A 24,450-nucleotide genomic window follows, 5' to 3' on the forward strand; every position below is an offset into this window, starting at 1 on the left:
GCATGAACCAGAGAAAGACGTTCAAGCAGTACAGGGCAGAAGCCTGTTTAGTCAGCTTTATTCACTGTATTCAAAAGACCTAATAAGAACAATCTGAGAGGAGGAAGTTTATTTGGTGCTCATGGTTTCAGAGGTCTTGGTCCATAAGTGACTGAATTCACTGCTTTGGGCCCAAGGTGAGCAGAACGACAAGGCCAGAGTGTGGAGGAAGAAAGCTGCCTAGGACATAGTAACCAGGAGAGAGAGAGCTCCATTCACTGGGGCAAAATATAAAACCTAAAAGCATGCCCCCAGTGACGCACCTCCTCCAGTCACACCCTACCTGCCTACAGTTACTGCCCACCTAATCCCTATAAGTGAATTAATGCACTGATTAGGTGAAGGCTCTCATAATTATTTACCAATCATTTTACCTTTGAACCTTCTAGCATTGTCACTCACACATGAGTTTTTAGGGGATACCACATATCTAAACCACAACAAGGCATTTTCTCTCTAGAACATGAAAATAGGTACTGGGTGAAGACTGCTTCAAAACACATAAGTCAAGGATGAGAAGACTGGACAGGGTAACAAGATGATGTAGAGGCTGCATTCCTATAAGAAAGCTATCACAGTATGTTAACAGACAGGAGGGAGTATGTTTAAAATAGTCATAAAAAAGAAAAAGAGAAAGATAGTACTTGAAGAAACAAGCATAATGTCAGAAATGGTCCCATACAAATGATCGCTCAACACAAGGACGAAGTTAAAATGAGAGCCAGAGAGGGCAATACATGCGGTTATAAGAGGCCAACCACACCAAGTTGGAAACTCATACTGACAGTGACCCTCCAGGAAGTAGGGGCTCAGCAGTACAGGCAGCACAGAGGAACAGCTAAGCAGATGCATACCATCCTACAATTACTGGTTGCAGGATTTTATGACAACACTGGATATTAAAGAAAAGCTTTTAAAAATCAGCTTGTAGTAGGCTGAATAATGGTCCCAATATGTTCATGTCCTAATTCACAGACCTGAAAATGCTACTTTCTGTAGCAACAGGGTCTTTTCTGAAAAGATTAATTAAGGACCGTGATATAGGAGATTGTTCTGGATAATCTGGAAAGGCCCAGTGCAATCACAACAGTAGGAGGAGTCAAAGGTGGAAGAAGATATGATGATGGAAACAGGAGGCTGGAGGGATATGAGACTTGGGTCACGAGCTGAGTGGCCTCCAGGAGCCACAAAAGGCTAGAGGACAGACTTTCCCCAAGAGTCTCCTGAAGGAACCAGCCCTGTCTTCACCTCAACTTCAAGTTAAGGGGAATCTGTACTGAACTTGCAGATAGCAGAACTGTAAGATAAAGGATGTGCATTGTTTACGCCATCAAGTTTACCATGAGTTTCTTGTGGTAGGAGTAGCCAATGAAAGTTGGGAGACAGAGCACCCAACTTTCTAATTTTATAGGCGAGGAAGCATACCGAGTCTACAAAAGGGAAGTCACTTGTCCTTGACATCCAGCTAATTACACTAGAATATCGCTTGATAACTGGTTTTGGAATCTTCTCGAATGGGTTCAAATTCCAAGTTTACCACTTAATTGAAGTTTGGCCTCTGTTAAAGTCTCACTTTCCAGGCACTTATGTTTCTCATAGAGGGAGAATTAAATGTAATCATGTTGATGATGGACTTGGGTCTGTGCCTTTTACACAGTAAATGCTTAACAGATAACAATTTTTAAATACCATTTCTTGTTATTGTTGATTTGCTGATATTTCAAAACCGGACAGAACACATACCTTAAGTTTGCCACACGTCAGTCTTTTCCAGGGTACCAATGTTGCCCCTGTTAACTGGTATTTAATTTAAATATCTCCACTGCTATAAACTTTTATCCCCCCAGGTAACAGGCTAGAGCCCAGTTTGGGAGTGGGAACTAATCTCCTGTGAACAACACTGATTTGGTCCCACCAATTAGTGTCACTGGTTTAATCTCTATGCAGCCAAAGGCACTCTTTTAATTTCTTTCTCCTCTGTATTACTGAGACACTATCCCTGCAGAGTACAAAAGCAACCACTTTATCATAACAGAGATCTTGTAAGCTCCATGTACGAATCAACACAAACCTACCCAGAGTAGGGAGAAAACAAAAGCTACATCAATAACAACAAAAAGAAAGGTTTCAATATTGTCTTCCTGCTTTCAGCAAGTCTTCTAAGTCTACAAGTAGAAGAAATGAAATCTGGATTTCACATTATCAGCAAGAAACAAGAATCCTGTCATTTTGCAGTAATAACATGCAGATATTCATTTTTTTTTTACATTGGATATTAGGCTTTATTCTACATTACTAGAAATTCTACAGCTTCTATTCATTCAATAATATAAGTGAAACTTTCACTGTATAGGAGCCTAGGGTTCCAAAGAGACTCAAGAACATGGGCTAAATATTCATTGGAATGGGACAGGTTGCCTAAATCTTCTTCCTCACAATCTTATTAGGAGAAATGAGTCTTGTCCTGCCCTTTCCATTCTCATTAAAGTTTGTGTTTAAAAAAATCCAAGCAGAAGAGCTGGATACTTTATCTAAGTGATGACTTGTAATAGCATATTGTGTAGTCTTGACCTTCTGGATGGATTCTATATTGCAACTGGGTTATTATTTCTAATTTTTTTTTTGCTATAGTTCTTTTAACTCTATATTTAAAAAGAAAATCAAAGAAGTCCTGAGAGAAGAAATCAAAGAGGAGGTGATCACCTGCAGAGATTTCTACAAGGTGTTGTGACCAGAATACGGGTATCCTTGGGCAAAAGAAATAGGGCTACTTGAGAAGATGGGGTATGGGGTGGCAGAGAGGAGAGTGAACCCATGCCTGAACTCTACAGGTGAGAGGATGTGAACAAAGTCGCTTTCTTCCTGAATAAAGAAGGACTGGGGAGTCAGACTGCCCCAATGACGAAAGGTCCCCTGCCTCAAGTGAACTGCCTGATAGGTTTTCTGTTCTCATTTTACCACCCTGGGCAGAGTCCAGAAATGCTGCGCTGATATGGGTTCCCGTTACCTTTTTCTGCTCAGCAAATCACCTGAAATCTCAGTGCTTAAGGCAATGAAAACATGGATTTGGCAAGTAGGCAGGACCCAACAGAGACAGCGCATCTCTAGACCATGTACATCAATGGAAGAAGCTCACATGTGGGAAAACTGACATGGGCTGTAAGGTGGGATCTCAGCTGGGGCTGTGGCCAGAGAAGCCACATGTGGCCTGTGAGGGTGACATTTTTTTTTAGCATAATAGTTGTGTTTATAGTACAAATATTCCAAGAGAACATGGAGAGTCCTATTACTTTTTGTGCATGAGAAGTCACATAATGTCACTTCCAAATTAGTCACAGCTTCACTCAGATTCAAAGAGAAGGAACACAGACCTCAACTCTTGATGAAGGAAAGCTAACATCATGCTCCAAGAAGAGCATGTGAGATATGACATCTTCACAAAATATCTCCTGCCTCAGTTTCTCCTGAAATGAGTAAACATAGATCAAGACATATTTTAAACACATTATTATAGTAAGATATTATATCCAGACACCAAATTCATTACATTTCCAAGTACTGCTATCTGGTTGAATGGGTCAATATACCAATAACTAAAATGGATTTTGACTCAGGATTTTGCATTCATTTGGGATGCAGGAAAAGATGGCTTGGAATGAAGAGTCATTTTACCCCTCCATTCATGAGAGAAGGCAAAGTATTGGGTGAAGTTGTAGTAATATTTTATGGATACTCTATGATCATTTCCTAAATTGAAGGTCAGAGGTATTAAATTGTACTCTACTGATCTGAAACAAAATTCCTAAGGGGTGAATGGAATTTCTTACTAAAGTATCAGGAGCACAACAAAGTAACAGGGGATGAAGAACAATCAAAATCCTACACATATGAAAGGAAGACTAAATTCTCTATAATGACCTGGAAAGAGATGTGAGCCCTAGGTCTCTATCATTTGCTCACTGTGAAGTCTCAGAAAAAACATTTTCTCATGTCCCAGTATTTGATTTCTTTCCCTACAAATCAAGAAATTGAACAAATAAAACATGTCAAGTTTCTTTCCACTCTTAAAGCAACGTGGGCTCCATTGATTAAGTTGTGTACAGCTTCTTTGCTTTACAAACACTTTTGAGCTCTGCCATCAATCAATGTTGCAATGTTCCAGAAGCTATAAAAGGTCTCCTGACTGTCTGGATCAAAAAAAAAAAAAAAATGTTCCTCAGATACTATGTGGTCCACAGAGCATGTTTACACTGGTGGCTCAAAGGGGGAAATTGACCTTTGCAGTGAAATCCCCAATAACCTGAGATCTAAAATGGACCAGCAGGAATAATGGAACAAGACTCTCAGATCTGAAAATAGTAGTCAAGGGGGCATATTGTGGATTCAGGTGCTCTGTGTTCCTAGGTTCTACCCAGGTGTACAAACTCTGTCCATCATGATTCTTAACATCTCTGTGAATCAGAGTATCCATGAAAAAGAAAAAAAAAAAAAATAGAATCAAAACATCATGTAGTTTTGAGGAGTAAATGAGCCAAAATATTCAAAGTTCTTAGCAGAGTTTCTAGCACACGGTAATCACTGTGATAGATATAGATAAGTATCGATGTCTCCATCCCCTGTTCTAAAAATCAGTAACACTAGTTCACCAGCAGATAAGACAGTCTGAACAAAATGAGTCTATAGTCCATAATAATTGGAAGAAAAATCAGGGGAGCATATAATTAAGAAAACTTGATAAAAAAAAAAAAACATTTTTATCACTAGTGTAAGAATGGTCACTCATTTACATGGACCAGAATACAAAGATCAGAACTGATCTCAGCTTATTTTATTTACTGCTTTATAGGTAATAAAATTCACAATTGTTTTGTTCTGGGAAAATTGGTTGTATATAGTAAGAGATTCTGTAAGATCAGAAAAAAATATGAAAAGAAGATGACTTGTAGTTGAAGTATATTCTGGATTTATATATGGTTATTTATGTCTCCAACTTAACTAGGAAACTTCCTCCCCAAATTGGATCTCTTCATCTGGATATTAGGTAACTCCTGAAAGATGGACACAATATTGTGGGTCTAAATGGATTTTTAATTCCAGTTAGAGAAGCAAAAAGAGTTGCTACTGTCTTGTGTTAACCATAATATAACTAACTAAACCAGGAAATTGATGCTGATGTATTAAAACTATGAAACAAATTTTATAATTCCTTCACTGTCCCATGAATGTCCTTTTCTGGTATAAGATCAACCAATATTCCAACATCACCTTTAATAGCAATGCTTTTTTCTCATGACCTGGACACATTTTCTTTTCAAGACATAGTTTTGCTGTGACCTCCAACTCCTGGACTTCAGCAATGCTCCTGCCTGAACCTCCCTAATAGCTGCAAGTATAGACATATGCCACAGCACCTGGCTTAAACTGGATACTTTTGAAGAGTACTAGTCAATGATTTTCTTAAATAACCTTAAGTGTGGATTTGCCTGGGCTGGAGCTGTAGCTAAGTGAAAGAGCACTTGCCTAGCATGTGTGAGGCATTGGGTTCCATTCTTAGCATGGCATAAAAATAAACAAATAAAATAAAGGCATTCTGTCCATCTAAAAATATTTTTTAAAAAATTAAAAATTTGGATTTGCCTAATGTTTCCTTATATATTATGCTACATTTCCCATATTATTATTTATGCATGCAATTTATTTTTTGCAATAAGACCTCAGACGTAATGCTGTAACAGTGCCTATACACAGTATCAAGACACAAATGACAATAAGTCATTACTGGTTTCCTTCACCTTGATCATTTGTTCAAGGAGCTGTCTCAAGTTTCCTCCATTTCAATGTTACTATTTTCACCTTGTAAATTAATATGTTTCTTGATTGAACATACTTTTGAGACTATGAAAACACCTTGATTCTCATTATACTTTAACCCAATAACTTAAGCACCCATCAATGATTCTTGCCAGAAACAACTGAGGTCTTTGCAAATGGTGATTTTTCATTTCCATCTCTCTGTCATTCTATCATGCCCCTCGTTTTCTCGCATTTGTTTATTCAGTCCAATTATTTATTCATACTAGTATGGAATATTTATTTTCCTTTATGAATTATAATCCACTGTGGTCCCAGAATTGGCCAGTGGGATCTCTTCCAAGTTGTCTCTAAGTCCTTTCATACAACCCCATTAACTTCTGAGTGCTCTCTTCCTTTGTGGAAGGCAGTTTTTGCAACCCTTCTACTACTAGAATTCTTTCTTATTTTCTAGCACAAAATATTTCAAGTGCATCCTGTAATTTCTCTGCACTGGCCCTGGATTCCCTTCTCTAAGGAACTCTAGTTCTTTTTCCTGAAGAATGGTAATTCTAAATAAGATCCAAGAGCCACACACTATTTTTTCCTGGGGTACCACTATTCCTAGGACCTCTCAGTGGACATACCTAGGTGGTACAGGGAACTAGACACATTCATATGCATATCTGCATATCTGTTCCTATAACTACTCATTTGCATGTATATGAAGAAATGAAGATATCTGCAAATCTAATCTGACACAACACAGTTCACTCTACCTTTCATTTATTGGTAATCTCTATCTTCACCAAAGAGAAACCTGGCTCTTATCCACAATATTTTCTTAATTATTTTCTTAGTCCCATAATACACATAAATTAGCTTCAAAATTGAGAAAAATCCCACATATTTACTAGCGACTATATAATATCCATGTTATTTTTTTCTCTAGTCATACATTATATAATTAATTCTATTTCTCAAAATTTCTTTGCATTTTTTTCTTCTTTTTTCCCTTTAATGTGGTTATATTATTAACTTATGATATAGTTAGGAATATTTGTTACAAATATGTTGAATCTTGTGTTCTACATTCAGGTTTATTTGACTTATTTGTTTAGTTGGGGGACATGAAACATTAAAATGTTTTAAGAATCAAGACAATACAAAGGTACCATGAAAGAAATGGTAATCTCCCCCCGCCACACACACACACACTACAGTCTTCTGCATTCTGCACTTTGAAAAATAAGTTTGTATTGTGAGATGTGATTAGTGTGGCAAATTACAATTACTACTTCTATTACCTTGGGTACCAATTGTGTTCATGTGAAGGGTGTGTAACTTCCACCCACTCCTCTTTTTTCTGACTGGACTGTGGATGTGATGCTTGGAGTTTAAGTCTCCATATTGTTCCTTTTCCTTCCTCTTCTCTCCTCTCTTACCCACCTACATTTCTCAAGGAAGAATTCGATCCTGTGCAAAAATTTCTCTACTTCAACGTAAGAATGAACTACAACCCCCAAATATCAATTCATTCATTCACTTTCATTCCATCACTCATTCATGCACCGACTCAATCATTTGAAATTATATAATCCACCAGGTTTTGACACAAGCTCAAGAGTAAATAATGATGCAGCTATTTAATTTATGAAACATGCCAACCATTTTTGGGTTCCAGAAAGCTCAGAGGGTAGGGACTCACCATTGAAGTTAACATTGCGGATATACTTCAACAACTTCTTGCCACCAGCTTGCTCCATCTCTGGGCAGACACCCCGGTAATCAGCACAGAGATCCTTGTTCATGTGGTGAAGAGCATGCGCCATGGCATACACAGCATCGATCACGAACTGAACTTTACCTTCCTGCTCATAGTTGGAATCTTTTCCAATTCTCTCCTGTCCTGCACATTAAAACAAGAAACACACATGCACCAAGATTGGTGTTGAGTAGAAGGTCTAAATTTGCATTGACTTTCAAATGAGCATTAAGAAATGAAAGTTTTAAGGAATGCAGTAATGCAAGCCACACATTCACATCTGGCTTGCATCTCAGGTGATTTTAAGAGTTTGTGGTAATTTGCTTTGGAACACCCTGATTTATCAAATAAACTTTATTTTTGTGGTGCTGGGGATTGAACCTAGGAATGCTTTATCACTGAGCCACATCCTCAGCACTTTTTATTTTTTGAGACAAGGTCTCACTAAGTTGCTGAGGATGTCCTCAAATTTACAATCCTCCTGCTTCAGCCTCCTGAGTCACCAGGATTTCAGGTGTGCCCCCCTTTGCCCAGCTTATTAGATAAACTTTAGAAGCAGTACTTCAAAGGGTCACAATGGCAGCTTTTGCAATAAATCAATACACTATCCAATATATAATGGTCCCATATCAAGGGTCTGGGGAGTAGAAACGGAGTTCCCAAATTTGAATTCAAATCTTTAAAGTATATTTGCTCTGGACAGGCCATCAGGAAAATGATAGAAAACATTCTAAATTTCACACCTGAACTCATTAACTTTTATATACCTACTCCCCCTACCATGCTGCCTATCTGAACTGTTGGTATTATGGGAGACTGAGGTGCTCAGGCTAGAAACCCTGGTGACCATTTTTTATTCTCTCACTCCTCACTTTCACATATATTGGTCTAATGAATGGCCGGTCCTCTGAATTCTACCTCTGAAACACTGAACAGTTCTGGGCACTCTACTGATGCCTTACTATTATTAGTTTGGGTACAGTGCTTACTATCTACCTGCAATTATTCATTTCTCCTTATTCACCTTTGCAAACTACAGAGCTGACCACCACAATTCCATGCTCAGAATCCTTCTTGGCTCTCCACTAACTACAAAATAAAAACCAAATCTGTTACCCTGACAACAAAGAGTATTCTCTCCTTTGCCCTTAGCTGCCTAATAACAGACTGACACTGATTAAGTCCCCATGCTGTTTTGGAAACAATGCATTTTTAAAATTATTATCTCATCCACACTTCGTGAGTTTCATGTTATTTGTTCTTATTCTATTCAAGGCAAAGCTGAGGCTTCCAGAGGCCAAATTACCTTCCCATGATCATTTACAGGTAGAACAATCACAAAGACTTAGGCTCCCCAGAACTCAAAACCCATGTTCATTTCACCTGCCCCACCATTTCCTACATATTTTTCCCCTTCTAAATACAGATGACTAATCTTTCTGTTAGTATGGTTTTGCTCTTTGGTTTGCTAGATACCCTACCTCTTTCTTTTTACCCACTATTCTTTCTCCAAAACACAACCTAAAGGTCTCCTACACATTGCCCTTCAATTCTAATTAAAGATTTCCATAGAACATTTCAAACTTCTGGCCGAACGTTAAAGATAGATGTGTTTTAATGGTCGTAGACATTTTCTTCTTTCATTTTCTCTTCCATCACCAGTCCTACACAACTTGTATTAAATTATGCATGAAGTACATAATAAATACTATTTATTCTCTTTAGATCTCTTGTCCTCTGTGAAAAATGAATAGCCACAGATTGAGTTTCACTCTCAATGATACTTTCCAAAATCATCTTCTATGGCACATTTGTGTAGTAAAGAGCAGTAGGAATTCCATACCCCAAACCCTTTCCCTGAAAAACACAGGCAGGATTTTTTTTTTTTTTTTTTAATTTTGAAACAAGGTCTCACTAAGTTGCTCAGGCAGGCCTGGAACTTGAGATCCTCCTGCCTCAGCCTCCCTACTAGCTGGAATCACAGGCATGTGCCAGTGCTCCCAGATACAGGGGACTCTTGATACCCACTGAGTTAAAACCATGTGTAGGGCTGGGGTTGTGGTTCAGTGGTAGAGCACTTGTCTAGCATGTGCAAAGCACTGGGTTTGATTCTCAGCATAACATAAAACCAATAAATAAATAAAAATCATAAATAAAAGGTATTGTGTCCACCTACAACTAAAATTTTTTAAAATGTGTTGGCTTCTTTGCTGAAAGATTATTTTCAGAGCATTTATTAAAATGTGAAGCATAATATGCATAAGAGAAATTCAAGAAAAATACAAATAAGAAATTTGTATTTCTCTTATTGAGAGTACACATTAATCTCTCAGACACTTTTTGTTCCCTGTGAAGCTCATTTACATACCAACCTGATGCTGCCTGCATGTCACAGAAACTAGGGCTTTATTGTACATTCATATTGCTACTTTCAAATAAAATTCAAGACTGCTGGGATTTTATTTAATCTTGGTATTTTTTGACCACTTTCTCTTAAAAGGAAAATGCTGGTTCTTAGAGACAGTGTCATGATTACTCAGTTACTTTATTCTCATACTATGCAAATGATGTTCTTAGAACAACCATATCTAATAAGTAATCTAAACAACACAGTGTAATATACAGCCTTGTATATATACTTTGTTTTTTATTTTATTTTTTTAAATTTTTGTGTGTTTGGGGATAGATGCTGGAAAGAGAGATTACTTTGTTAAGAGGTAAATTTCACCTGAATTTTGCCATGTATCAGTCAACTCCTCTGAAGGGGTTTTGCCATTTTGCTTTTTTACGATAGATGAGATGCTCATTTCAGACCAAGTATAATGTAAATCTAGAATTTGCATCTATCACATATGTAAGAAAAGCCACCACAGTGAGTGCATTTTTATTTGCGTTTTTTTCTTATGTGGGAGTTGTAACATCTTTGCACACAGAAAGATGCAAATGGTTTCTTTTTGTGCAAATTGTTTATTATTGAGGTAATTTTAACTTTTAAAATTTTCTATTTTTAAAAAGTGTATTAACTTAATTCTTAGAGATTCAGTTACAAATGTTTTCCTTGGTTGTTTCTTTATTCTTTTTCAAATACAATTTTGTTTGATTAAAAATTTTCTAATAAAATTTATTGATTTTTCCCTCATTACATCTGGATTCTCAATCATGTCCAGAACAAAAATGTACCACTCCAGGTTCCATTTATATTTTATATTTTCTCCTAGTAACTCTCTAATATACAGATCAACATTGGATTCACTTGGAATGTATTCTTCCATCCAATTATCCAAAAATAATTTTTTGAATATTTTATTTGATTTTTGTTGTTGTTTGTTTTGTTGTTTTTGGTTTGTTTTTTTTTTTTTTTTTTCCAATCTTCCTAGATGTTTTTGCTTATTTTTTTGGAAATAGCCTTTACTAACAGTTATTTAGCTTCCAAAAAAAAAAATAAATCAAACAAAAAACTTGATGATATGTTTACTGAATTTGTCTCACGTTTACTAATAAATCTACCTAGAAATAGACATCTTAATGAATCTAAGTCTTCCTGCATGTCTTTTAATTTATCCACATTTACTTGGCTTCCCCAATAGTGTTTTAAAATGTTTCTCACATAGATTATAAAATGTTGCTTGAAAAGTTCAGTCAGTATTTCATTTACTTGTATATTATATATATATATATGTGTTTATATATATAAATAGAAATGTAAACAAACATAGTCACATATCTATAAATAGGCATATGCACATATGTATACATACACATTTATGTCCAAGGTATAGCCTTGGACTACTATATCTTGTTTTTGACACCTTTCTTTCTACCTCCCCTCCCCATATATATAGTTTACTTTTCCGCTTATCTTCTCACTGGTTTTGTGTACATGAACGTTATGCTTTGTTTCGTTATATTTATTATATGACTATTTGGTTATATTTCAAACTTCTATTACAAAAATATAAAAATCATAAAGCAAGGTTGAAAGAAATTCACAGTGAGCCCTCTAACCAAATTCTAACAATATCATTTTGCTATACTGTGGTATTTATTTTTCTAACATTACCATTGAACTTATAAGGTTAACCATTTTATTTAATTTAACTTTTTTAGATGTTGATGGACTTTATTTTATTCATTTATTTATATGTGGTGCTGAGAAGTGAACCCAGTGCCTCACATATTCTAGGCAAGTGCTTTACCACTAAGCCCCAACCTCAGCCCCAGGCTAACCGTTTTAAATATTGACTTTGTAACTTGATACTTTATAAATTTCTCTCATTTTTATAGTACTTACAAAGTGTACTATTGGAGGCATTATGGCCATATATATACTACTGTAATAAAATACAGTTTCTAAACTGTATTCATAAAGACATTTGTCCCAGAAGGTCAGTTGTTTGAAAATAACTGAACTATTTACAATAACAAAATATTTTATTATTTGAGAAATACTGCAGGTTCTATCCCTGTCTTGGAGGATCACCAGGCATATTAATGTATTCAAGAATCTGAGAAGACTCGAGGGTTAAATGTGTCAAGCTAACAGAACTGGACAAATGTATCCTTATGTCAAGAAAATCAGAAGCGGCAAGTTCATGCAAAGAATAAAAAAAACACTTAAAACTTTACTTTTGCTAATAGAGCAGACACAATTCTTTACCAACCCCACAGTTTCTGGCTAGTTTCTGGCTAGTTTCTACCGTCCCCTGCACCTCTTCTCCTAACTGAAACCTTATTCTGTTCAAATATTGGTGGCCACCCATAGAAGGGGAGCAGTTGGTGGATCTCTCCTGAGACTCATCCTGACTTGACATCGTCCATGCCATTACCTCTGGAGGGCCTGGTATAAGAAAAGTCAAGGAACACAGTTCTAATCATGAGAAATAAGAAAAGAGCTCCAGGGAAACTTCTAAGAACGTTATTTGCTCTTACCATGAGATTAGTTGATGACATCAAAAAACTCTTTCCCCATACACTCCGTAATTACTTTATTTATTGAATAGGCCTGAAGAAAATACACAGTATATACCCACAATGAATATGTGGCAGGGACAAGAAAATACACCTGAGCTGAGTGTTAAAAGCCTAAGAAACAAAAAAATCACCCTACGTTTTTTGGTTATTTTTGGTACTGGAGATTTATTCCAGGGGCACTCAACCACCGAGCCACATCCCCAGTCCTTTTTAATTTTTTATTTCAAGAAGTTATTGAGACTGGCCTTGAACTTGTGATCCTCCTCCCTCAGCCTCCTGAGCTACTGGGATTGCACCACGGACACCGCAGCCAGCTCCTACATTTGTTTTTATAATGGAATATATTAAGTGGTTTTGCCACTTACTAAAGTTTGATACTCAATAACTTCCAGGCTGGCTTAAACACTATTTATGCACCACTTTACAACATTTTAAAGGACTACCATTAAGCACACAATACACACACATTGGAATGCGGCACTAAATATTTTCAGCAGCACAGCTGGAAACAGAATTTTTTAAAAAGCATTTCTAGTTAATTCTCCATTAATGGCTCCTTCTTTCAACCTTTCTGATTAAATGAGATGCTGTTTTGTTTCTTTACCCTTTTACTTTCTTGGTAAAGGCACTTCATCCTTTTTGTCATGTTTCCCAGGAGAGAGTCTCGGGATTTGGAGGAAGTAAGAACTCTGGGGCATTATCTTCCACTCCCACAGCATGCAAAGAGGCTCAGCTTTCCAAGTCTCCTGATTCTCTGCTCCCATTGTTACTTTTACCTGGAGTCCAGTATTTATCTTCAAACTGCACACTCTTTTAACCCTCTCTTGAATAAATTGTGGATTGCCCTACACAAGAATAATCCATAAAGGCTTTTGCTATCAGAAATTCTAATGTTTGTACTGCTAGCGAGGACATTTCTTTGGAGTACCTGCTTAACTTGCCCATTCAAACAAACCGCTTCTCAGAATATGTGCCTCAGTAAAGAAGCATCTGCAAATTGTTAGGGGAGAGACATGAAATTATTAATATAAATAATGCTGTTTGAAGGGAAATCTAAGAGAGAGAGGAGAGACAGGACAGGATGCTGGGTGGGCCTGGAAACCAATAAAAATGTCTGCTACGGCACTGAGATACAGTTACCAGGAAGATCCAGGACATCGAACCAACTGGCCACTGCGTCCCCCATGCTTCTAAGGGAGTGAAAAAATTGCAATTTTTATTCAGATTTCAAATATCAATTCAAGTAATTTGTACTGGGACACCCTCTCTGAAACAATGCCCATTTGGTGCTGAGGACCCTTTTTAAGAGACCAAGCTGCCTGTTATACTGAGAGGCACCTGGTACCGCTCATAAACCTTGCATTAAGCAAATTAATTCTATTATGCATCAACACTCAATTACTTCTTGAGGTGGAAGTCCTGAGTAGTGAGGTATATAATTAACTGATGTTTGGATATATGAAAAATAATAAATACCCTAATAAAGAGGAAAAAATGTTATAGGATTTTTTAAAAGAGAGGGTATACTTTGGTTACCAGGAAACTGCTAGATTTTGAATATGGAGGATACAGGGACGGCAGGGTGGGAAGATCCTGAAGTGTTTGGAGAAGTTGCAAAATTTTGAAAATACAACATGGAAATAGTTACCCAGCATGGCTTATTAAGATACTACTGCTATCCTGTCTATAACTTAGAAAAATAAATAATTGTTGACTCGGTATTTTATCCCCTTGCAAGTATGCATTTCCCTTTAGAAAATGAAGACTAATGGAAAAATAAGATTTGGTGCTTACAAATGTTTACTTTAGTGGCATCTTCTATAGTGACCCCATTTAGAGTAAAAAAAAATCCATGACTTTGCAAAAAATATTATCAACAGAAGGAAAATCAGAAGGTCTGCATCAAGTCAGGAATAGAATTGTGCCTCTAAGGTGAGGATGAGTGAGAACTGAATGGGATAAGCGAGTTGAGAAGAGGATGATGGGGTCCCAGTGGGTCTCAGCATCATGGGTACCATGTGTTTATTTGTAGACTTTTTATGGGCCACGTCCCATCGGAAGCACTTTTCACAGTTTGACGTTTAGCTCTCACGACACCCTCTGGAGCAGACACTCTCATTTTCTCACTGATTTCCTTCTGTTACTCTACCGCACACTATAGACAGTGAACCACATGATTTCCTCCCCAGCTAAACAGGGGAAAGTGATGAGCTTGAGGTTTTCCCTATTAAATCTTTTCCTTTTCACCTTTAGTTTTGAATCATAAATAATATTCAAGTTCATGCAAGCCATGATTCTTATTTAAGTTTTCTTATCCTCACTGGAAGTTTCACTGGAGTTCCTACAGGAGGAAATGGAAGGTTATGGTGACCACTGTTGCAGCATTCCTTGGCCTTTCCTTGAGTAAAAAAGTTAGGACTCACAACAATTACCAAAGGTTGGTGGAAAAACCAAACCACATTAAAATAAAAGAATTTTAGCAACATAAGAGTTAATAAATTATTAAAGAAATCAGCATCTGGTCTTTAACCATGACATTATTTTGATTAAAGTTTATTGTCCAATAAAATCTCAAGCACATATTATTTAAGATAGACATACAAGTAAGCATGTACCCCCAATAGGTTGTTACCTGAGAGGACCATTCTATGAGTAAGAAAGACTTTTCACTGAGCATTACATGGCTATTCACATGAACGCTGGCTCCATGTCTAATGACACTTTTCTTTAGCAGGGATGGTCCTGTTTAGGTAGACCTTAAAATGACCCAAAATTTCTGATTCCGACATTTTCTCTTGATGGTTATCAGGCACTCCTGCCTAAGAATCTCTTTAGTAGCCTCCAGTCTTACTTATTCTTGGGGTTAACATAAGTGTACATGTTAAGTTACATTTAACTATTGTTTCTTCTTTTAAATGCCCAGGAATGGCTAGGTTTTGGTTTTAACTGTTTTGCTAGGTGTTCAAGATCAAGCTGGTCAAACTGACCTTGTTCTTATCTGTTGTTAAGGGATAGCTGAGTTACCACAGAGGTCACTCATGGAGAACTTCAGAGCAGCTTCTTAGCTCCTCTAGTGCCATTCGCTAGGTAGGGTCTCCGTGATGAGGTGACATCTTTTGGAAGCATCAGGGATGTCTCCCTTTTACAATGACCCTCCTCTTTGCAGCAGGGGCACTGATGGGCTTTTCATCCTCTAGTGGTCTCATTAATCTCCCTGATTGGGAGATCATGTGGCCCAGAGTTGCAAAGCTCCTTAGAGAAGTTCTCCCATTCCCTGGGTTCAGGCTGACTCAGAGGGCAACAACCAAATATTGGTTTTCTTGTTCCCTGTATTTTAATCTCAATCTCTAAGTTTGATCTTAAACATCCAGCAAGCCAGTCTCACCAGTCATAAAGTAAGAGTACTGGGCTTTAACTTTAATGTTTATGACTTTACAGTCATTTACCCCCTTTTATTTAAAACATTAATCAGGCAACAGTTATAGAGTTTATTGGGAAAATACAAAATGGAATTAACACAGTAAAACATTTAGTTCCTGTAATAGCTATCTTGAATTTTGGTTGAGCTATACATTATATTCCCTGTTTGAGATAGGTGATGGCTTATTATCTCAAATTAATTTAGGTTGTTTGTTCCTGAAGTAGTACTTCTGCAATTGGGGTCAATATTATCTTATCTGTCCTATACAACAAAAAACAATCTTTTGAATATTACTTTAAATAAGCTGAAGTCTGGCTTATTTTGGAGCATTCTGACATGCAGCAGGGTGGGAGGCAGAGCCTTATCTCAGGTAAGGCGGAGCTAATCAGATGTCTCTAACAAACAATTTGAGTAACCCCATACATGTCAAAACTACTGATTTTAGTTTAAAAACCAAGATATCATACAAGTGTATTGAACAGTATCTACCATCTCTTTCCTGTGGAAGAAGAGTCCTAGAAACAATTGATATTAGAAATTTTATAGATATCAACATTTTATTAATTTGGCCACCTAGAGACTTGTGAGGTAAGTAATTTCAAAAATATTTTACTTTCATTTGCTTACCCAATTTAAATAGAACATTTTGAATCACGTGAATTAAAGTATCTGGATCCATTTTTTAAATTTTAATTTTATGAGCTCTTGCTATTTTGTTATCATGTACATACATAGACAACACGATATACACATAACACAAAAGAAAGGCCTCGTAGCCTTTTATAGGTGACTTTCTATTGCAATGTAACAGATGTTCAAAAGTAACTCTAGATTTGAACAAAAATGTAATTGATTAAAAAAAAATTATCCTAAGTATGTAGGATCAAAATTGTAAGTTCAAAAAATATAGCATTTAAGGAAAAACAAGACAAAACAAGAGTCCTAGAAGAAAAGAATGATAATGGCCATTAATTATAGCATGAGAGAATGAGAAAGGCAGAGACAGGGAGGGAGAAGAAAAGAGAGAGAGAGAGAGAAAGTTCACGTTTGCAGGAAAAGCAAAGATCGTAAGGAAGAGAAAACTTGGGCAGCAAACCAGCGGAGTCACCTCCGGGACCCATTCCCAGCCTCGGCCGGGGTAGATCCAAGGCTGACCTCTCCCAGCTGGCTGAAACCAGAATTGGAGTCAAAGTCCTGATAGGGGGGTTAAGACCCACACATGCTAGAATCTGGGAGGGTCTGAAGCCAGGCTCTCCCTCCTTCCCCTCCCCTCCCTTGGCTCAGAACCTCCACGCCGAGGTTGGTCGCCATCAAGAGGCAAGCCAGTGGGCGAGCCAGCCCGCCTGACCCCCAGATTGAGGTTGGATGCCATTACTGAGCCTGCCTGCCTGACCCCTGCTACTCCTGAGGGACACAGCTCTTGCCTCTGTGCTCATCACACGCTCACTGGGGCTCCCCAGCTACTTTGGAGGCTGTTGCAGGCATTTTGAATTATTCCTCAGGGCGTGGCCATCATCATCGGAAGGGCGGCTCCCTTCCTGGGACACCTACAGGAGACTGGAGGAACTTTGACAGGACTCATGGTCAAGAAGAGGAGGTATTGAGAGACTTGGGACCAACTCAAAGCCACTGGGTGAATCTCTCCCACTGGGCAGGCTCCCCGGATGGGGCAGTAGTCCCGGAATGCAGGGAACTTCCTGGAATAGAGTGACCCAGTGAGACTCCCACGCTGGAGCTGTGAACCCGGTCAACCAGGAGAACTGCAGAGGAGGGCCGCACAGCGAGACGCTTAGATGCAGAGTGAGGATCCCAGGCCTGGGCAGCAGGACTGGACCACAAGCAGCTTCTTGGTGAAGGGGCACACAGCCAGAAGCTTCAGCACAGGGCGAGGATCCCTGGCCCAGGCAGTAGCTCCAGTCCCCAGGGAATGCAGCAGAGGAGGGCTGCTCAGCGAGAGAGTCCCTCACAGGGCCAGGCTCCACAGCCCAAGTGGTAGATGCAGATCCATGGGAACATCGCAGAGGACGGCTGCCCAGTCCAGGCGGTAGTTCTGGACCGAAGGAAACTTCTTGGAGGAGAGCTGCCCAGCAAAACTTTCCCATCCAGTGAGTCTTCCCCACTGGGCAAGGCTTTCCCACCTGGGCAGTAGAACTAGAGACACAGGACCAGATCAGATGTGCCCCAGTCCACAGTCTAGACCCCCGTTGGCTGACCATCAGTCAACGAGTGGAGGTGACTCTGCCCACTGACAGGGAATATACCCCACCTGAAAGCCACCACCGCTAGAGGGGCAGCTTCTTGTGGAGCACTGCATTATCAAGTTCCTCCAAGACTTCAGGCTACTGAAGACTAGGGGTGAGTTATTGGAAATCTTCAGGGACACTATTAGTCAATAGAGGAAATCTGCAATATCCCAGAGTTTCACTTCTAGAGGGATAGATACCTGAGCAATATGAGAAAGCAAGGGAAGAAAAAGTCCCAAACAAACCTAGATGCTACATCAATAAAATCCAATGACAGCATGGAAGAAGAAATGTCAGAAAGGGAGTTCTGAATGTACATAATTAAAATGATCAGAGAAGCAAACTATGAGATGAAAGAGCAAATGCAGGCTTTGAATGATCACACCACTCAACAGTTAAAAAAGCAAATGCGGGAAGCAAGAGATCATTTCAATAAAGAGTTAGAGATACTGAAAAAAAAAACAAACAGAAATCCTTGAAATGAAGGAAAGAATAAACCAAATTAAAAACTCCATAGAAAGCATAACCAATAGGATAGAACACCTGGAAGACAGAACCTCAGACATTGAAGACAAAATATTTAACCTTGAAAACAAAGTTGACCAAACAGAGAAGATGGTAAGAAACCATGAACAGAATCTACGAGAATTATGGGATATCATGAAAAGGCCAAACTAAGAATTATTGGGATTGAGGCAGGCACAGAAAAACAAACCAAAGGAAAGAACAATCTATTTAATGACATAATATCAGAAAATTTCCCACATCAGAAGAATGAAATGGAAAATCAAATACAAGAGGCTTATAGGACTCCAAATATACAAAATTATAGTAGACCCACATCAAGGCACATTATAATGAAAATACCCAACATACAAAATAAGGACAGAATTTTAAAGGCCATGAGAGAAAAGAATCAAATTACATTCAGGGGGAAACCAATACAGATATCAGCAGATATTTCAACCCAGGCCCTAAAAGATACAAGGGCCTGGAACAACATTTTTCAAGCTCTGAAAGAAAACAGATGCCAACCAAGAATCTTATACCCAGCAAAACTTACCTTCTTATTTGATGACGAAATAAAATCCTTCCATGATAAACAAAAGCTAAAAGAATTTACAAAAAGAAAGCTGGCACTACAGAACATTCTCAGAAAATATTCCATGAGGAAGAGATGAAAAACAACCACGTAAATCAGCAAAGGGAGGAACTACCGTAAAGGAATATCCAAATAAAGGAGAAACCAAGTCATATCAAGAAAAAAGAGCCAAAAAAAAAAAAAAAAAAGAGCCAAATGACCAGGAATACAAATCATATGTCAAAAATAACCCTGAATATTAATGGCCTGAACTCATCAATCAAAAGACATAGACTGGGAGATTGGATTAAAAAGAGAGAACCAACAATTTGCTGCCTGCAAGACACTCATCTCACAGAAAGAGATACACACAGACTAAATGTGAAAGAATGGGGAAAAACATACCATCCATATGGACTCAGCAAAAAAGCCAGAGTATCCATTCTCATATCAGATAATGTGGACTTCAAGCCAAAGGTAGACAGAAGGAATAAAGAAGGACATTTCATACTGCTTAAGGGAAGCATAAATCAGCAAGACATAACAATCATAAATATCTATGCCCCCAGAGTGGCTCATCCACGTATGTCAAACAAATCCTTCTCAATTCCAGAAATAAAAGAGATCACAAACAATAATACTAGGTGATTATAACACACCTTTCTCACCACTGGATAAATCTTCCAAACAAAAACTGAACAAAGAAACCACAGATGTCAATAACACAATCAATAATTTAGACTTAACAGACATATATTGAATATACCATCAACAAAGAGTGAATACACTTTCTTCTCAGCAGCACATGGATCCTTCTCTAAAATAGAACATATTCTATACTACAAAGCTAATGTTAGCAAATACAAGAAGATACAGACACTACCTTGTATTCTATCAGATCATAATGGATTGAAATTAGAAATAAATGACACAATAAAAAACAGAAACTACTCCAACACTCGGAGATTAAATAATATGCTATTGTATGATGAATGGACAACAGAAGACATCAGAGGGATATAAAAAAATCCTCAGAGGCAAACGAGAACAAAGATACATCATATCAAAATCTCTGGGACACTATGAAAGCAGTACTTAGAGGAAAATTTATTTCATGCAGTGCATTCAATAAAGAAGAAAATATCAACAAATAAAAGACCTAACACTACAGCTCAAAGCCCTAGAAAAAGATGAACAGAGCAATACCAAAAGTAGTAGAAGACATGAAATAGTTAAAATCAGAGCTGAAATCAATGAAATTGAAACAAAAGAAACAATAGAATAAATTGACAAAATAAATAGTTAGTTCTTTGAAAAAATAAACAAAATTGATAAACCATTAGCCACACTAACAAAGAGAAGGAGAGAGAAAACTCAAATGACTAAAATTTGGAATGAACAGGAAATATCATGACAGACACAAATGAAATACAAAACAAATTAGAAGCTATTTTGAAAATCTATATTCCAACAAAATAGAAAATCTAGAAGACATCAACAGGTTTCTAGAGACATATTACCTAAACTGAACCAGGAGGACATACACAACTTAAATAGATCAATTTCAAGTAAAGAAATAGAAGAAGTCATCAAAAGCCTATCAACAAAGAAAAGTTGGGGACCAGATGGGTTCTCAGCCGAGTTCTACAAAACCTTTAAAGAAGAGCTCAGTCCAATACTTCTCAAAGTATTCCATGAAATAGAAGAGGAGGGAGCCCTCCCAAACTCATTCTATGAAGCCAATATCACCCTGATACCTAAACCAGACAGAGACACATGGAGGAAAGAAAATTTCAGACCAATATCCTTAATGAACATTGACACAAAAACTCTCAAAAAATCTTAGCAAATTACATACAAAAATATATTAAAAAGATAGTGAACCATGATCAAGTGGGTTTCATCCCAGGGATGCAAGGTTGGTTCAACATCTGAAAATCAATAAATGTCATTCACCATATCAACAGACTTAAAGTCAAAAATCACGATTACTGCGATAGATGCAGAAAAAGCATTTGATAAAATACAGCATCCCTTCGTGCTCAAAACACTATAAAAAATGGGGATAGTGGGAACATTCCTTAACATTGTAAAAGCCATCTATGCTAAGCCCATGGCCAATATCATTCTAAATGGTGAAAAACTGAAAGCATTCCCCCTAAAAACTGGAACAAGACAGGGATGCCCTCTTTCACCACTTCTATTCAACACTGTCCTTGAAACTCTAACCAGAGCAATTAGACAAACCAAGGAAATTAAAGGGAAATGAATAGGAAAAGAAGAACTCAAACTATTCCTATTTGCTGATGACATGATTATATATTTAGAGGAACCGGGAAATTCCACCAGAACACTTTTACAACTCATAAGTGAATTCAGTAAAGTAGCAGGATATAAGATCAATGCTCATAAATCTACAGCATTTTTATATGCAAGCGATGAAACAGTTGAAAGGGAAATGAGGAAAATAACTCCATTTGCAATAGCCTCAAAAAAATAAAATACTTGGGCATCAATCTAACCAAAAAGGTAAAAGATCTCTACAATGAAAACTACAAAACATTGAAGAAAGAAATTAAGGAAAACCTTAGAAGATGGAAATATCTCCCATGTTCTTGGATAGGCAGAATTAACATTGTCAAAATGGCCATACTACCAAAAGTGCTATACAGATTCAATGCAATTCCAATTAAAATCCCAATGATGTATCTCACAGAAATAGAGCAAGCAATCATGAAATTCATCTGGAAGAATAAGAAACCCAGAATAGCTAAAGAAATCCTTAGCAGGAAGAATGAAACAGGGGGTATCACAATACCAGAACTTCAACTATACTACAAAGCAATAGTAACAAAAACGGCATGGTATTGGCACCAAAATAGACAGGTAGATCAATGGTACAGAATAGAGGACATGGACACAAACCCAAATAAATACAATTTTCTCATACTAGACAAAGGTGCCAAAAATTTGCAATGGAGAAAATATAGCCTCTTCAACAAATGGTGCTTGGAAAACTGGAAATCCATATGCAGCAGAATGTAACTAAACCCCTATCTCTCACCCTGCGCAAAACTCAACTCAAAATGGATATCGACCTTGGAATCAGACCAGATACCCTACATCTTACAGAAGAAAAATTAGCTTCAAATCTTCAACATGTCAGTGTAGGATCAGACTTCCTTAAGAGGACTCCCATAGCACAAGAAATAAAAGCAAGAATCAATAACTGAGATAGATTCAAACTAAAAAGCTTTCTCTCAGCAAAGGAAACTATCAGCAATGTGAAGAAAGAACCTACAGAGTGGGAGAAAATCTTTGCCACTCATACTTCAGATAGAGCACTAATTTCCAGAATATATAAAGAACTCAAAAAACTCTACACCAAGAATACAAATAAGCCAGTCAACAAATGGGCTAAGGAAATGAACAGACACTTCACAGAAGATGATCTACAAGCAATCAACAGATATATGAAAAAATGTTCAACATCTCTAGTAATAAGAGAAATGCAAATCAAAACTACCCAAAGATTCCATCTCACCCCAATTAGAATGGCGATTATCAAGAATACAAGCAACAACAGGTGTTGGTGAGGATGTGGGGGAAAAAGGTACACTCATACATTGCTGGTGGGGTTGCAAATTAGTGCAGCCACTCTGGAAAGCAGTGTGGAGATTCCTCAGAAAGCTTGTAATGGAATCACCATTTGACCCATCTATCCCACCACTGGCCTATACCCAAAGGACTTAAAATCAGCATACTACAGAGATACAGCCACATCAATGTTCATAGCTGCTCAATTCACCATAGCCAGATTGTGGAACCAACCTAGATGCCCCTCAATTGATGAATGGATAAAGAAACTGTGGTATATATATACAATGGGATATTACTCAGCCATGAAGAATAATAAAATTATGGCATTTGCAGGCAAATGGATGAAATTGGAGAATATCATTGAAATAATCTAACCTCAAAAAACCAAAGGACGAATGATCTCACTGATAATTGAATGATGACACATATTGAGGGGTGAGATGGGGGCAAGAATGGAGGAAGGAGGGACTGTATAGAGGGAAAGAGGGTTGGGAGGGGTGGGGGGAAGGAAAAAATAACAGAATGAATCAAAAACTATTACCCTATGTAAATGTATAATTACACAAATGATATGCCTCTACTTCATGTACAAAGAAACAAGATGTATCTCATTTGTTTACAATAAAAATAAATTTAAAAAATAAAAAAAAGAGAAAACTTGAATGTGGGGAAATCTCTTTCCATTTCCCTGAGTGCTTTCAGAAATTAAACATATCCCTAACAATGTTGGGATCCAAAGAGCTGTTTTGTTTGAGGTCCGGGGTGAGGCAGAGGGACTCTTAAATTAACCAAGAGGCAACCCAGGGGGTATGGGTGGGAATTGAGAGGGAGCTGCCCATTGTGAGAGAGGAATTGGTGAACACAGAGGCAAGTCATCTCTCGGCCCCCAGGGAATCACCGGAGCAAAGAACAAGTTCTCCAGGGAGTGTCACTACCCCTAGATAAGGGTGGAGGCTAAGCATGTAGGGGCACCTGGGTGCCCGGGGCTGGGGCTTTCATAGAGACAAAATGTCATAGAGAGAACCCAGGACCCAAGTAGGTCTGCAAGAGGCAGTCCTCTTAGGAAAGAATCCCTGTCAGTCTGGGGCTTTCTCACCTCTCAGGAAAGAGTCCCCCGTCAGCCCGGAGCCGTCCACCCCGCAGTCAGTATAGGGATTCAGCTGTAGTTGCAAGACCGGTGGCTGCGGGTTCCCAGGACCCGCAGAGAGCCTCAGGGGTGCTGGAGGCTCAACGGTCACTTCCCAGGTAACCAAAAGCCAGGGAGAAGCCACTTACCCAATGAGGCTGGTATCTCAATGTCGAGGAGAGCGTCCAGGAGAATGGAAGGTGAGACCAGCGTCTGGGGTGGGGCAGCAGATGGGATTCCATTTGCCTACGCGGCGGTAGAAGAGCTCATTCAAGTCCCGGCACCAATGAAAGCACCCAGAAACCACCCGGATGTGGGAACTCGCCCAAGAGATTTTATTAATCTTACAGGCAGTGTATCTGCCTGCCGGGTGAGAGAGAAAATGAGAGAAAGAGAGAGAGAGCGCAAGGCAAA

The 24,450-nt window shown here is 38.1% G+C and overlaps 1 protein-coding gene across 7 annotated transcripts in view; it reads right to left on the minus strand.

Annotated features, from left to right (window-relative positions):
- Positions 1–24,450, minus strand: part of GRM7 (glutamate metabotropic receptor 7) — an 891,077-nt gene that overhangs the window by 269,632 nt on the left and 596,995 nt on the right. For all 7 annotated transcript variants that reach the window (XR_013760830.1, XR_013760831.1, XM_079122078.1 and 4 more), the window contains exon 6: positions 7,538–7,738. Coding sequence is in view for 5 of the 7 variants with exons in the window: in XM_079122078.1 (XP_078978204.1) it covers positions 7,538–7,738 (201 nt within the window). In the remaining 2 variants the exon portion in view is untranslated. The remainder of the gene's footprint in view (positions 1–7,537; positions 7,739–24,450) is intronic.

The sequence above is a fragment of the Sciurus vulgaris genome, assembly GCF_902686455.1.
Source record: "Sciurus vulgaris genome assembly, chromosome: 19".
Taxonomy (NCBI): Eukaryota; Metazoa; Chordata; class Mammalia; order Rodentia; family Sciuridae; genus Sciurus; species Sciurus vulgaris.